Here is a 15,992-nt window from a genome sequence, read left to right as displayed (position 1 = left end):
ACCAGGGTATGAAGAGGGGTGAACGGAAGGAATTGCAGGAATGCTAACAGCAGCAAACGAGAGGAACCGGTTCTGGTCTGCACTCCCAGCCTACCACAGCCTCCCCTGCCCCCAAGGAGCTAAACCGGCCTTAACTAAACCCTGTGTCACCTTCTGTCTGGAAAACTGACTACAGAAGAACAAGGTCATCGCTCAGACATCTGGAAAGGTTGGAAAGAAAGTTCCATGTACAACATGCAGTCAGCCCCTTGAGCATGTGCACACTGATACAGATTTTAACTACATGCCAAATACGCGATGCAACACATATAGAAAGAATGCTGGAAAGTGAAATAATTTTATAAATCTATTATAACAGGGGGTGAAGAGGAATTAATTTTCAAAGGACTGGTAACAAAGAGGGGGAAAGAAAGCCGTAAAAGCACAATGTATCACTATATAGCTAGAGATACTCTTTAAGAAATATTTTACGGCTTACAATGTTGAATCTCAGTCACATAACATTCGCTGTCATCTTTACCCCATTTTCTGTTCCTTGTGAGGCTTCGTGTGGATGCCAGCTCCAATTCCACCATAGGACCGGCACACAGAAACTTTTCGTCCCACAAAGTCAGTGGAGATGGCCAAGAAGGGCGCAAATTCACCTCCCTACTATCAAACCACTAAACCACTCCATTTTCACGCATTTTTAATGTCCAGAACCCTATTCGGTCGGGTCATACCCCTGTGCAGGCAACCGCCGGACTCCCTCCTCAGGCTGAGGTGTAAGCACCGCTGTAAAGTAACAGCCTCATATCGCACCGCTTACAGTATAAACCTGACCTTTGAATCCTATTATCGTGGGAAACGCTAAAAATGAAAGCGTCCCGCGGAGAGGACACACCGAGAGCCGGCCCGATCCCGGTCCCGGTCCCCTCCCTCCGGGGGGGCAGCCCGGTACAGCCGCCCCCCGACGGCGCAAAATGGCGGGGAGGGGGAATCCCAGACCGAGCAACTGGTTGCTTTGCTTTTGGACAGGGCCCCTTTCACGCAAAGGGCACCCAACAGGTTGTTGTAACGAGAAGCACAAGGAGTGCTTGGTTTGACACACACCTATATGTATATTTATATACAGATATAGAAGTCTCTGGAAGAGCCCCCGGTGGTCCCGCCTGGCGCCGCCGCCCCCGACACCCCTCCCGGCAGCCAGTTTCTCACTCACCTCTCCCCCCCGGGAAGCCCCAGCTGCTTTTACCTTCCCTCACCGGGAGGAAACACCGCCCCAAGGACAAGAAGCCGGGGCGGAGGGAGCCTCCGGGGACAGACGAAGCCTGGGCCCCTCGGCGCTCCCCGGGGCGGGCAGGGCCGCCCTCACGTACCTGTCGGCGACGGCGGTGGCTCGCAGACACCACAGGTGTTTCTCCCGGCCGAGACGAGGCGGGCGGGCCGCGGCAGCACCGCCCCGGGGCCGGCCTCACCTGCGGGCGGCCGGAGGAGGGGCGAAGCCGCGGGGCTGGGAGGCAGCGGGCCGCGCTGCGGCCGCCCTCGCCTCGGGTCCGGGGCGGGCCGGTCCTAGGCCCCGCTAACCGAAATGGAGGCGGCGTGAGGGGTCGAGGAGGGAAGGAGCTGCGTGGGGGGACGAAGCGGGGCTCTCGCCGGCGGCACCGGGCTGGCGGTTTCGTTTCCCGTTCTCCGTTCGCGGCCGAAGGAGGAGGGAACCGGGCGGGGGGTGTGGGGCCGGGGCGGCGCGGCCCGGAGCCCACGCCGGGGGCCCTGCTGGGCGGCTGGAGTCGGGAAACAAAACCAGATGCAAAAGCAAGATGTGGAAATTAATCGCTTTTTACTGCCTCCTTATAGTTTGCGGGCGGGGGGTGGAATTAGTTATCAAGTTTTCAAGCATCACCATCTGACTACAAGCAAGACACACCACTAACTCCTCTAGGTCTAGCCAGGTATCCCCCAGCAGTTAGGAGAGGTCCAAAGTACCATCAGCGTACTGACTTAAAAGACTCCAGGTTGATCTTTAGTCCCACAGTTTCACTGGCATCACGCCATTTTCTTTATACGCCCTCAAACTCACACTAGGAAATCGTCATTGCCAGTAGAAAAGCGGGAAGTAAAGTGCAGTAAACACAATTGGAGGCACCAGGTCACCACCTCACTGAGTCACGAATTACCGGATACTTCCACCGCTCCGGGAAGATCCTGCCAGAGTGGCCTTCCCCGGCGTCTGCTGGTGGCTGCTGCCAGAAAGGAGGGCCATGGGGTCTGACCCAGTGCCACAGCCCTTACGGCTCTGGCTGTGTGGTACACCCCTTGCGCTGCCTTTTCCAGACAGAAACCAGCTCACTGTGAACTCACTCCTGCTTCTGAGCAATTAATTCATGCAATATCTTTTCTTTCTTCTGTCCATCTGGAGAAGCCTCCTCTTCACCTCACTTTACTGGAATTAATAGGAATTTCTGCTAAGCGCACAACTTTGTATTCCTGCTATTAAATTGCATGTCATTTCTCTTTCTCCTGTCCGCAGACTCATCCAATTCTTTCCATAGGGTATTCCAATCATTTTCTGTTGTAGCAGCAGGTCTTGGGTTTATGTCATCAGCAAATTTCATTAGCACACTCATGTTTTTTGTGCCAAGGTCACTAATAAAATTTTAGCTAAGATTAGTTCTGAGATCATTCCCTACGGAACTGCATTAGTAACCTCCTTCCATCTAGAGTTTCCCTTTCAGCACATGCTATTGTCCTTACTCTTCATTTCTTACATTCATTCACATCTCTCCATCTTAATTAATATTTTCTCATATGGCATCCTCTCAAATGTTTTATTGAAGTCCAGATAGATTTGATCTACTGTATTTGCACTTTGTTTGAGAAAATGATTTATCAGACAAAGATACTGGCTTAGTCTGGTATGTTCTATCTTTGGTGAAGTCCTGCTGCATTTTAACTCGTTTTTCATATACCTCCACATCTTTAATTAGTTTTTCCTTCAGCGTTTGTTCTAAAGCTTTGTGTACTAATGAGGTCAGATAAAAGAGCCTGTAGTTGCTTGGATCAGTCCATTTTGTCACCAAGTACAAGTCCCACACAGAAGTCTCTAGACTTTTCAGTGTCTTTTGGCCTGAAATTAAGGCACAGCATGCCTGTGATTGATTTTAGACTAACCCCTCAGGCTGAAAAAGCCAAATGTTACTTTTTTTTTTTTTACTTCAAAGCCTGCCTTACAGGTTTCTTCCACAAAACCACAGGTTCAGATTGCCTAGTTCCCAGATTTCCTTACAATTTGAGATTTTATGTACGCTCCCTGAATGCTCTGGCATTGCTTTGCATATGCTATACCTCTTTTTCATTTCAAATGCATTTCTTTACATTTGTATTTTTATTGTATTAACATTTTGCCTGCAACCCAACAAAAGAACACTGCTTCTACTTTCCTCTTTATGAAAGTTTCCAGTCAATGGATTTAGAAGAAATCTTATTATTTTAAAACAAAATAATTTTGCTTATCTCCAGTTGCAGCCAATTGCCACCTCAAAATGAGATGTAGAAGGGCTCATGGGTAAATGAAGCGTTAAGTTTGTCCTACAGAACCCAGAGAGAGCTTTTTATCTAGTTTTAGTTTGGTCTTAAAAAAAAAAAAGATATCTCTTTCCATGGACTTTGCCACTTTCTCAATTGATACGAGACTCCAGGCTGCTTTCTTCCAGATGGTGAAGAACATGGTGAGGTCCTTGCTGAGAGTGACATATAATTCCTCAGAGCAGTAGCACAAATGGGAGGGGAAGCAGGCAAATCCAGATTTTTGGCTGGACCACCATGCTTCCATATCCTTCAATTTGCATGAAGCTCTCCCCTTTTGTACTCTCTATGTCCTTTTACATGTCTGAATAAACAGGTTCGGTAGAGAATAGCTTTACATGGACCCCAGCCTACAGCACTGAGCTCAGTTTGTAGGAGGAGGCTACCTAGAAATTTTGGAGAGAGGAGCTTCCAGTCACAGAGGTCTTCTGAGCAGCAAAAATTTAAATCAGAGCAGCAATGACTGTAAGGACTGTAGGATTGTTGCTGGAAGACTTCAGTGCTAACTCAGCTGTTCATCACCTCCTGTTGGCAAGAACACCTGTGCAAGGTGTGTATGATGTGTTATTTTAACTGCGCTGGTAGATAATCAGTATTCTGTAGGTAGGATCTAAAGCTAAGCATAGACTAGACTTCGGTCACAGAAAGCAAGTTTTACTGATAAAATAGTGGAGTAACATCGGACCGCAGATTTTTACTTGGTAAAAGATCACCTCTGTTTTCTCTCAAGGTGCAACAGGTTTGCATGCTGCATCTCCGAGATAAGACTCAGCACTGAGGCCAGCTGACCTTATGCAAACTGGAGGAAAGATCAACATAAATAGCAAGGTTATGTTTTTGAGTAAGGCTGTGACAGCTCACCGGGTTAAGCTTAGTAAGTCGTGCAACTTTTTTTTTTTTTTCTCAAAATAAGAGCATACTATATAAAAGAGCGTACCAAATTTGACTCCACTGTGTGTATGTATCCTAGCCTTTCATTTCATATGAACAAGAACCAAATGTCTGCTATTTGTCATCTCTAAATCTGTAATTTATATACAGGTTCACTTAAGGAACATAATTCACTATTGTTAAAGTTTGCTTTAGAGAAAGTTGCAAATGAGAGCCCTCTAACGCAAAGTGACTTAATATGGGGCACCGTCTCCTGCAATATTAGAGTTATTTATGATGTATAATGTATCAGTTACCACGAGGAATGCAACATAAATACATAGATTCAGTAGAACCTCCAGTATTCTTTCAATGTGTCTGTAATTTCTAAAATGGTAGTGCAATACTACTGTACGGATAATAAAGCAAAAACATAATTTAAAAGGCGAGAAGAAATTCCTGTTATACCACTTAGAGTATAAAATAATACATGTCAGTAAAAAAGAACTGCTTGTTTTCTGGTTTTGTTTCTTTAATACTTCCCCCATTCATACAACTTGTCAGAGCCTTTCAATGCTACAAAATAGAATTGAACGCTGAAGGAAAGCTGTGAAGTGAAAGCAGGATTTAAGGGATTGTAGAGTTGTTTGAATTTTGTTTTTCCTCTCCGTTTGCTTTCACACATGTTTATGAACTCACAGTTGGATTTCCTCAAACAGGAAATTCCACAGTAATTATCATTAGTGAGCTATGGTAATAGCAGTCCTGTGAATCCACAGGCTCTTTTCAAAGTCATTCCCTTTTAAAGGAAATAAATGCTAATATGGGCCAACTCCTCATTTGCTGGGTTAATGTCACTGAATTTAGCAACAAAACAATTTACTCTGGCAAATCATCCATACACTCGTTTCAAACAAGCTTATTATGAGGCATAGAGTAACTGCAAGAGTATGTTGTATGACCCAGAAGTACTACTGAAGCACTGCTGCACAAATACATTTGTTGCTTTAGTAGATAATGTAAACAAAAAGCAAAGCGAGCCTGGCTGGGAATTCCTGGAGGGCAGAGATAAGTAAGGATCAATGGAGAAAGACTACAGATATGGATTTTTCTGAGAAATACCACAGACTTCAGAAAGCAGTATACTGACCTCAAGCAGTGGTCCACCCAGCCCAGGCCCTGCCTCTCAATGTGTACCAGACATATCAGAAAAGTCGTACACTTTCTAGTAGGGAGACATGACAAAGTCTGTCCCTCATGAAGATTTTAATGGAATCCATAAGAGATCTGGTCTTCAATCTAAGTATGATATTTAAATCCCTTTCCAATTTTTTTTAAGGCATGATGACTAATTTCAGAAGTGAGTTCTTTTTATCAGTTTCATCAGCCCTCGTCTGGAAACCTGTTCATGAGTTTCTTTCTACCTCATCTTTAGCACCTACCGCTTCCCAGGGGATTTGGGCTGTTGGCATCTCTGGGAACAAGTTTCAAGCTTTCACCTCCTTCAAAACAGTTCAGCTTCTGAATGGGAGGCCAAGGACTATTTGGGTCTCTCTGGGTTATGAAAAGGGACACATGGCTTTCTTTGATGCTGATAATGAGACCTTGGGTTTTGCTTTGCCTCCAACTTCTTTCAGTGGAGAGAAAAATCCTGCTTTTCTTCTGGGTTTGGAAGTCCAGGATCCGGCTGGCTCCCTAAGACAGCATGGACAGTAAGATGGACATTACATACTCTGGACAAGCCTTTGGTTTGATCCAGGAAATCACACTATATTTTGGGACTCTATGCATGGTAAAGAATAAAGTGGAGCAAATGAGTCTTGGTATCCACTTTGAATCTCATTCTATGGGGTTTTCAAGAGCAGCAGATTCAGAAAGGATCATCTTGGGCAGATATCTGTATATTTTTTTTTTTACATTTGGGTAGTCAAATGAAACTCAAGTGAAAGCACTTAAAGCCTTTCTTGCTTCATCACAGCTGTTGTGGGAGGAAATAGAAAAGGACAACAACAATTTTTGAAAGTAAAGGCATTTAAAGAACAGGAAGGAAAAGCATCAGCCCAGACTCTCAGCTATGTCACTGCAGATCAGAGAAACCTGCTGGGACCTTTCAGGGTCTTGGAGGCACTAGCAGTCTCCAGGGACACGTGAGCATCTTTGATCCATAGCAGTCTCTGCAGGGTGTTAGTCTCATGTCCCACTTTACCCCATAGGCAAAGTTGATGTCCCAGGGGTTAGGAGTGGCAGAAATTTCTTCTGATAGCCAGGAAGGCCCTGCCCTGCAGTAAATTGTACGTTTGAACCCTTAGGGTCACCCAAGGGATATTAAAGTCCTCCCAAACAGCTCCACAGAGGGTGCTGGCGTCCTTCCCAAGCCCTGGCCAGGTCCTGTCACTCCTGATATCAGAAGCATTTTCAACCAGTAGTTATCTCCCACCCCAGCTGCACTACAACTTCCCTTGGTGCTAATAGCGAATGAAACTCCTGTTTTAGTGGCTGCTGATTCACCAAATCCACCAGTCTCCACAGATTGAAAGGACAGGCTTTGGAGGATGAAAAATCCCAGTACCTCCACTGGGCAAAAATGGGATGGGCATCTCCAATTCTCCTCCTCCTCAGCTGTCGAACTGCTACTTCCCAAAGCAATATAAGTAAATATATTGCCTAAGTCCTGCTAGAAAGGGGCTGGATCTCAGTTTAACCAATGGCTTAGAATCAGGAAGAGAAGTCTCTCTTCTTCCTGATCATTTGAGAGCGAAACAAACTTCATCCCTGTCCATGGCAGCCAGGACATCTGTGCAATGCCTCCAGGATGAAGCCTTGTGCTCCATCTGCCTGGAAATTTTCCAGGATCCTGTGTCTATCCACTGCGGGCACAGCTTTTGCCGGGCATGCATCACTCAGAACTGGGAAGGACTGACCACCAACTTCTCCTGCCCCCAGTGCAGGGAAGCAGTGCCCCAGCAGAGCTTCCGACCCAACCGGGAGTTGGCCAACATCATTGAAGTAGCCAAGAGCTTGAACCTGCGACCGGTCAGAGAGGTAGATGGAGGGGAGAACTTGTGCAAGGAGCACCAGGAAGCCCTGAAGCTCTTCTGCAAAGACGAAGAAAGGCTTATCTGCCTAGTGTGCGACAGGTCCAAGGTGCACTGTAACCATTCTGTGGTTCCTGTGGATGAGGCTGCCCAGGAGTACGAGGTGAGGGGTTTATGGGCATGGTGAAGCACACAGGGCCAGAAGTTCCTGGTGGGTACAGATACCTGTATAGCCTTTGGCCTGTGGGATAAACCAGCTGTGGACTCACCCATCCTTATTCTCTTGATACCAACTGTTGAGGTGGTGTTTTCCTGCCCTGAGGAAGAGGTGGACATAGGAGCACCATGCTCTCGGTGGACCAAGGGGTCTTCTCCCCCAGGATTCATCCATGAGCAGAGGCTTAGGCAAGAGAAAGAAACAGATGCATATGATTTCTCACCACCGCAATCCCTATTTAACCTTTTAACCTCACAATTTGCAATGCCAGGGGTTTACTGAGCCTCATGAGGGTTTGTTTATCCAGCAGCCATAAATGGCTCTCTCCTCTGGGATGCAGGTTCCTTATCATGATCAGCTATGCTGAAGATCAGTAGGAAAAAAAAAAGGCAACAGAAAGGGATCCTCTGCTCTTCTCCTACCCCACGACTCCCTGAAATCTCCTTGACCTTTTTTTTTTAAAAAAAAAAAAAGAAAGGGGTGGGTGGCTGTAAATAACTCTGATGCCATTAAACAAGGGACTTATGACTTTACTCTCAGAAGCGAATTCAGACCCAACTGCAACTTCTGAAATCAGAGCATGGGGCGCTTCAATCTTCTGTGGAGGACAGACAAGACAGAGTGCAGGACTACACCGTAGGTGCCCATCTTCCTTGGCAGAGGATGGGGGAGGAAAGGAGGAACATCTCCTCTTCCTCTCTCGCATGGGTGGGTGATGCTCAAGGGGTGTGGGGAAGGGAGAGTGGGTTTGTATCTTCGCCAAATGGATTCTTTTTTATGGATCCCACTAATGCATGGCTCACCATTAGCCCCTGATGCTTTTGTTCTGCTCTCTGCTTTCCTTTACCTGCTTTGGCTTGCCCTTGGCAGAGAAGGGCAGAAGATACAAAGCAGAAGATTGTGACAGCATATAAGGAGTTTCACAAGTTCCTAGAGAAGCAGGAGTCCCTTTTCCTGGCCCAGCTGGAGCAGATGGACACAGAAATAATGAACACACATGAAGAAATCCTCAACAGGCTTTTGGAGGAGACCACAAGCCTGGGCACGCTGATTGAGGAGATGGAGAGAATATGCCAGCAGCCAGACTGTGAGCTCCTGAAGGTGAGACCTTAGGCTTTCCAAATGTGCCGTGAAGGCACTGGTTGAGCACCAGCTTGGTCTCCAGCTCTCATTTTTGTACCCCAACATGCTAAAAGAGGGACTTCATTAGAGTGGGACCTGGTACTCCAAGGGGAGCTATTGTAGGTTACTAAGTCTCTTTTTCTCTCTCATCTAGGGCATCAAAGCCACCTTAAGCAGGTATGTGGTCCTTCTCTTATCAAAATTTCACCACAGTAGAGTAGCTTTGTGGCAGGGTACTGGGAGAAGTCATATAGGGACAGGTTGGCACTTCTGCAATATAGCCTTTGGACTTGACTGAGGACACTGGGGTTTGGAAGGAGGTCTCTCCCTCTCTTTTTAATTAATGATGAATTCAGACACGTACTGGCACCAACAGCTCAGTCACCTGCACAAGCTGAAGTAGGAGAACAGGGCTCCATTTCTAACGGGTACAGGTTCCTACACTCTCAAAGTGAGTACCTGGTGGGAGCATGTTGGGGAAGAGTCTTAATTCATTGCCGAAGAAATAGCTCAGCATAACAAAAATTAACATTGTCTTGGTACAAGTTGTCAGGGTGCAGCAAGGGCTGGTGGCTCCCTATGGACCTACGTACAACTGCGCAGGGAGTGGAGACATCACCAGCCATAACCCCATTCCACATACCTGAGCAAGAAGAGCCAAGCAGGGCTAGGAAGAGCAGCTGGGGGCAGCCCAGATCATCAGGCAGGTCCAGTGGCAGGGCTAGGGGCAAGCCAAGAAGGCAGCCTGTGGGGTGGATCTGCAGGGTCCATAGCCACATACAGAGGCTCCACTAAAGTAGCTTGCAAAAGAATTAGATGCTTCAAGGCTGAGCTTAAATAGAGCTCCTGGACCATGGGTGGGGATGTGGGGTCTCAGGTGGGTCTGCTCAGGGATGTTAATTCCCATTAGGACCCTGACACAATCACCTCATCCTTTCACAGCTGAAGCAAATCAATAAATGTCTACAAGGGTGATGTGTGATCATGTTGTGTAATTTGCTGTCTAAGATGTGTGACAAGGTGCAGACCCATCATCTTCCCTCCACTACTTCTGCTGATAAAACATTGAGTAGCAAACCGCAACCAGGCGTAAATGCATCCCTTCTTCCCTTCCAGGTGCAAGAGGAAAATATTCTCACAATCACTTGATGTTTCCCCTGGGCTGGAAAAGAAATTCTGTGATTTCACAGAAAAAATCACAGCTGTCAAGAAGGCTATGGAGAAATTTCAAGGTACTGTGCACTGGTCCAGAAAGGAAAATGCCATCATGCTTCTTGGTGGGGAGGGATGGAGCAAAGCCTTGCAAAAGAAATACATCCTGGTTGTTGAATGAGGGATTTTTTTCAAGATCCAATAATGAGATTGCAAACAAGCAGTGATTGTTAGTCTGATATTGCCTGCCTGCTGCTGTTGTTGCCTGTTGCATCGAGTCCCATGTATTTTACATTAACTATGTGGAGTTAGTGTCTTGCTGCTGTCCCGTGCTCCTCATCGCAGACACGCTCCAATGCATTGCTGTATTAGTTTTCTTTGCAGCAGTCCCTCTGTGTGTGGGTGAATTTCATATGTGTAGTCCTGTTTTCCTCCTCTCCCTTCTCAAGTTTCTCTACGTTCCCCCAGACTTGTTCCCGACTCTCTGGATTTTTGCAGCAATCCAGAATCAGACCAATTGATCTTTCTGCCTTTCACATTTTTCTTTCTCTTTCCTCTAGACATACTGGATTTTGAACTTCCATTCACAAGTAAGTGAACCGAACACGTGCCCAACCGATCCAGCATATTAAATCAAAAAATAGGCTTAAACAACCTCTGCTGCCCCGAAAGATTAACCTAAACTTCTCTGCTGCCTCCTTTCCTCCTTGTCCCATCCCGGTACCACCACGAGGCAATTCCTGGAGGGCTCCCATCTGGATTGAATGGATGGGAAGGGATAGAAAAAGCCCTGTGCCCCCCCAGATATGCTACAATGAGCCTGACTCTTTCTCCACCTCCAGCACAGATGACACCGGACCTGAAGACAGCCAACGCCAGGCTTTACCTCTTGGAAGACGGCAAGTTCGTGCAGTGGATACCCCATGGGCAGGACCTGCCCTCCAACCCAAAGAAATTCAAAGTCGCGCGCTGCGTGCTGGGCTCAAGGGGCTTCATATTGGGTTGGCACTGCTGGGAGGTGGAGATCTGTAGAGAAGGCATGTGGGTCATTGGGGTGGCCAAGGAGTCAGTGCAAAGGCAGAGTTGGTTCCCCCTGAAGCCTGAAGCAGGCGTGTGGGCACTGTGTCATAACAGACATGGGTATGAGGCTCTGACCTCTCCCAGTATCACCCCCTTGACTCTACACAATGTCCCCCAGCGGATACGAATCTGCTTGGACTGTCAGGAAGGCAGAGTGGTGTTTTTTGATGCTGTGAGCAAGGCACGGATTTTTGCTTTTCTGCAGGCTTCTTTCAAAGGGGAAACAGTTTACCCATGGTTTCTGGTGATGGAGGACGCTCACCTCAAACTTTTTTCCCAAGGTACAGGAAAAAAACCCAACAAACCCATTCCACTCACCCTTGGGAAAAAAACCAGGACCTGAGTTTTGTCACAATTCCACTATAAGCCTCTGCAGCTCCAGGTCCTACAATAAACGTGGGCTATGCAAAATGTTGCGTGGAGCAGGATCTCTGCAAAGCTTTTGCATGGCTCCAAGCTCTGATGACCCTCCAGAAATTCCCATCCTGGGCTGCAGAGACTGGACAGCCTTAGATCCATCTCTCCATCCCAGGTGCTACCATAGCTGGAGGTGGAGCCACCAGGAAAAAGGGGAATTGGTGGGATCAGAGAGACCATATGCCAGGGACAACCTAAAAAAGGAATCAAGGGAAGGGAGGCTCCCCAGGCGTATCCCAACCTCAATGATTGTTTATGTGTTTAATGCAAAATACAGACATAGCTGCTGGAGCTGGCACATGCCCTGCCATCAAGGACAACCTTTTCCCTCCAGCCCAAGCCTCAAATGAAAGGGAAATGAAAAGGTAGCAGCGTTCAGGTTTCTTTCTTTTAGTAAGGAATGGGACCATTTCCGTGCCTTAAACTGTATTTTAATCTTTTAATCACTAATTCCTGGCTGCCTGTAAGTTTGCACTAATGGAGAATTAAAACTAAATGTGCAATTCTAAGTAATTTTTGTCTTGTGTGTTTTTTGGTTTTTTTCTGTGAGTTTTCTTTGGAAGTTTAAAATAACCAGAGGAAGGGAAAATCATCCTTTTTCTTCTCTAAAACCCACTGCACAGGGAGATGATAAATGTGAGTTTTCTGCACTGTCAAACACAGCAAGTCTGTGGAAATAGAGGTGGTGAAAAGTCAGCAGCAATGCAGGAGAAGGAGTCATCTGCAGCTCGGATGGATCCTGACTCAATGTGTAAAGGGGGAGTCAGAACTGGGAATAAATACCTAGAAATGGGACTGCTCCTTTTGGTGCTGGCTCCGTGTGATCCTTGATGCACTGGGCTTTAGTCAAGCAAGAGACTGGACTTTTTCCTTGAGAATATACAACAAACCCAGAAGTTCAGATGAGGGTCCATCAAGTCCGTGTCCTATCCCCAAAAGCAGATGCTTAGGAAAGCAGATAAAAGAGGGCAAGGATTACTATGGGCCCAGTAGCTCTGTTTATGCAGCCTAAATGGGTAATTAAACAATTAAAAGGGTATAATGAGAGGCATGGAGAGATCTGATGTTTGGTTCTGTCCTCTCTCTAACCCTGTTGGGCAGTTGCAGACAGTGATTTGATCCTTCTCCATTCCAGGATGGATAATCCCAGTCTCTCCCCGTCCATGCTGGGCTTCAGTTTGGTGGTGTGACTCTGTCTGCTTTGTACTGGGAAGCCCCAATCTGGTCCCCATATCCAAGTACGGCCTCACATGTGCTGATGCGGGGGAGCAATCCCTCCCCTCTCCACTCTTGCTAATGCAGACCCATATGGGGTTGATGATGCCTTTGGTGCACGGTTCCACCGCTGACTCATGGACAACTTGTCACCCCCAAAGTCGTGTTCCATGGTTGGTCCTGGTGCAGGATGGCATCCCACCCTCAGTTCCATGAGATGTCTCCCAAGCACTTCTCCAGCCTCTCCTGGTCCCGCTGAAGAGCAGCCCTGCCTTCCTGCCTCCTATCTGCTAATTCACATCTGGTTCAGAAAGTCAACTGAACTGAAACTGATGGGAGGCTGGCAGGAGATGAGGAGGAAGCACAGCGAGCTCTCACCCTCTTCTCACTCCTCTCTGTGCTGTCGTTTTGTGGCGTTAGGGCTGGCAGTTATTTCCCCCATTTGCAACCAAGCCAGAAGGAGGAAGATCCTCCTCTTCTTCCTGCAAAGTGAAGCTCATTTGACCCTATTGTGGAGGTAGGTTGGGAGGAGCCATGGCTACACAGAGCCCAATGGAAAGCCTGCATAGCGAAGCCTCCTGCTCCATCTGCCTGGGTTATTTCCAAGACCCTGTCTCCATCCACTGCGGTCACAACTTCTGCCGGCCATGCATTGCCCGCTGCTGGGAAGGGCTGGAGGCACATTTCTCCTGCCTGCAGTGCAGGAAGAAGGCTTTGCAGAAGAGTTTCCATCCCAGCAGAGAGCTGGAAAACATTGCTGAAATCACCAGGCAGCGGGCAGGACGAGGAGGAGGAGGACAGGAGGATGTGTGCAAGCAGCACCAGGAGGCTCTGAAACTCTTCTGCAAGGAGGACCAGCAGCCCCTCTGCGTGGTGTACGACAGGTCTCAGGCTCACCGCTTCCATGCCATGGTTCCCGTCAAAGAAGCTGCTTTATAAGGTAAAGCCTGGGAATGTGCTTATATCTCCCTGCCTCATGGAAAATCCCTTTCCAAGGGCAAAGTGCAGTCGTTCAGCTGCATCTACTGTCTGTGGCGCAGCTGCAAACAGGGATCTTTGGGTGTAATTTACCCATGTGCTTCCTGTTGGCATTTTATTGCATGGATGTTTGGTTTTTTGCAATGATCCTATTGGGATTTCCCCCCCACCCCCTCCCTTAATTTATTCATCTTTGCCAATAGCCTGGGAGAAATGAAAAAAAACCTTGTTAGCTTTTTTCCTCTTTGAACTCTGCTATTGGCTTGACTGTACTGAAATACTGAAAATGATAAATATTCAAAATCTGTAAAAATGCCCAAGAATTTTTTTTTACATGTTTACATCAGTTGTTGAGGGTAATTTTGCATATTTGTTCTCCTATTCACTGTTTCTTTAGTTGAAAATACAGAAAAATAACTTTTTTCTGTATCTTCCCTTTCTCTGCTCCTTTTCGGCTTTCCTGCTGATCCAAACCTGTTTTCATCATCTTTCTTAACAGAAAATTCAGCATGTGGCAGAGCTGTGCAAACACAGAGCAACACTGTGCAGCATTAATGGGAGGAACTCCTTGCTGCAAGACAGTGATGCTGAAGGTTTCTGAGGGTTCAATAAAGCACTTATATAAATGAACAGTAAATAAATCCACTGAGGGTTATGAAATACAGAGATATTTATCCCAGAGCTACCAATTTCTGGAGGCAGCGAGTGTTTTTGAGGGACATAGTGCTATGCACTTATCTTGCTCTTGCATGCTTCCCTAGGCTATTGATTACTGTTGGTGTTTTGCTCTTCTGCAGAATTTTTCCCATGCTTACAGGTTGCATTTTCTTTGCCCAGCTCTTCAGAGCATCGTAGGTTGCTTGTGGACATTCATAGAATCATAGAATAGTTTGGGTTGGAAGGGACCTTAAAGATCATCTAGTTCCAACCCCCCTGCCATGGGCAGGGACACCTCCCACTAGACCAGGCTGCTCAAAGCCCCATCCAGCCTGGCCTTGAACACTTCCAGGGATGGGGCATCCACAACTTCTCTGGGCAACCTGTCCCAGTGTTGCCCAACCCACCCTCACAGTAAAGAATTTCTTCCTGATATCTAACCAAAATCTCCCCTCTTTCAGTTTAAAACCGTTACTCGTCATCCTATTGCAACATGCCCTGATAAAGAGTCCCTCCCCATCTCTCCTGTAGGCCCCCTTCAGGTACTGGAAGGCCACTATAAGGTCTCCCTGGAGCCTTCTCTTCTCCAGGCTGAACAACCCCAACTCTCTCAGCCTGTCCTCATAGCAGAGGCGCTCCAGCCCTCTGATCATCTTCATGGCTCTTCACTGGACTCGTTACAGCAGGTCCACATCCTTCTTATGCTGACCCCAGAGGTGGACACAGTAGTCCAGGTGGGGTCTCACCAGAGTGGAGTAGAGGGGGATAATCACCCCCCTTGACCTGCTGGCCACGCTTCTTTTGATGCAGCCTAGGATGCACTTGGCTTTCGTTCCTCCTCCTCCAGCTCTGCTGCTTGCAAAGGAGCCAGTGTTTAGGCGAAACCTCTCCTATATAAGACAAGGGCAGAAGTAATTGTAAAGGAAAAAGGGATTTTACTCAGTTCCTTTAAGAACATCTCTTCTTTTTCCTCAGGAAGAAATCCAGGCTCACCTACAGGCTTTAAGGAAGAGAGAGAAAAAATCCTGGAAAGCAGAAAAACAAGAGTAAGGAAGAGCTTGTACCTGGTAGGTGCCCTCCAGTAGGAGCCTGGGGAAAGGCGGGTCCCTCCACGCACCTCAGCACTAATGGTGTATTCTGAGGCTGGATCTTGCCTATTTGATTTGCAGAGTGTAGTACCATTTGTTCTGGGCACCTGGCTGTCCCTGTGTTTTTCTGGTGGGATTTCATATCAGCTGGAGCTGGGGAGATAACATTGTAGTCTGTACCAGACTGGGTAGAAAGTCCTCCGCCTAGTACAGAGAGATGGGCTGGATGGGTTTTTTCCCCTAAACTCTATAAATCTTCCTCTTACAGAGCCCAGTTGAGGTTGCATCTTTTGGTTTTTCTTCCAGATTAAGCCTCCTGAATAGTCCCTGCTACCACCTAAATCACCAGCAAAATGGTTTAGTGTTAAATTCACCCTTGTATTGACTGCATATCACTGAGGACATGGTATCCTGAGACCAACCTGGTGGCCTGGAAGCACTAATCTGTTTTTCCTGGGTGTGGTAAGATTTTTCTGTAGCCCGCATCATCTCCTGCCCATCTTGTGGAGCTTCACCTGAGGCTACTCTGATTCTTCTGCAAAGGTCATTGCAGCCCCACAGACTCTGTCAGCCCCAGAGATGTGCAACTAATAGAAA

The 15,992-nt window shown here is 47.1% G+C and overlaps 2 protein-coding genes across 5 annotated transcripts in view; one reads left to right on the top strand and one right to left on the bottom strand.

The window, feature by feature from the left end:
- ARHGAP8 (Rho GTPase activating protein 8) overlaps positions 1-1,503 on the bottom strand; it is a 79,822-nt gene extending 78,319 nt beyond the window's left edge. For 2 of the 4 annotated variants that reach the window (XM_063354922.1, XM_063354909.1), the window contains exon 1: positions 1,202-1,348. The gene's annotated coding sequence lies outside the window, so the exon portion shown is untranslated. The other 2 variants (XM_063354914.1, XM_063354907.1) reach the window with 2 other exon arrangements.
- A 5,709-nt stretch (positions 1,504-7,212) lies between these two features.
- LOC134508825 (E3 ubiquitin-protein ligase TRIM39-like) lies at positions 7,213-12,647 on the top strand. The gene is made up of 8 exons (XM_063321353.1): positions 7,213-7,632; positions 8,227-8,322; positions 8,557-8,787; positions 8,963-8,985; positions 9,925-10,040; positions 10,521-10,550; positions 10,803-11,321; positions 12,559-12,647. The coding sequence occupies exons 1-8, from the start codon at positions 7,213-7,215 to the stop codon at positions 12,645-12,647; spliced, it is 1,524 nt and encodes a 507-aa protein (XP_063177423.1).
- The last annotated feature ends 3,345 nt before the right edge of the window (positions 12,648-15,992 follow it).

This window comes from Chroicocephalus ridibundus, chromosome 1, assembly GCF_963924245.1.
Source record: "Chroicocephalus ridibundus chromosome 1, bChrRid1.1, whole genome shotgun sequence".
Taxonomy (NCBI): domain Eukaryota; kingdom Metazoa; phylum Chordata; class Aves; order Charadriiformes; family Laridae; genus Chroicocephalus; species Chroicocephalus ridibundus.
The sequence above is the reverse complement of the archived record's forward strand: the minus strand, read 5'-3'. Positions and strand labels throughout refer to the sequence as shown.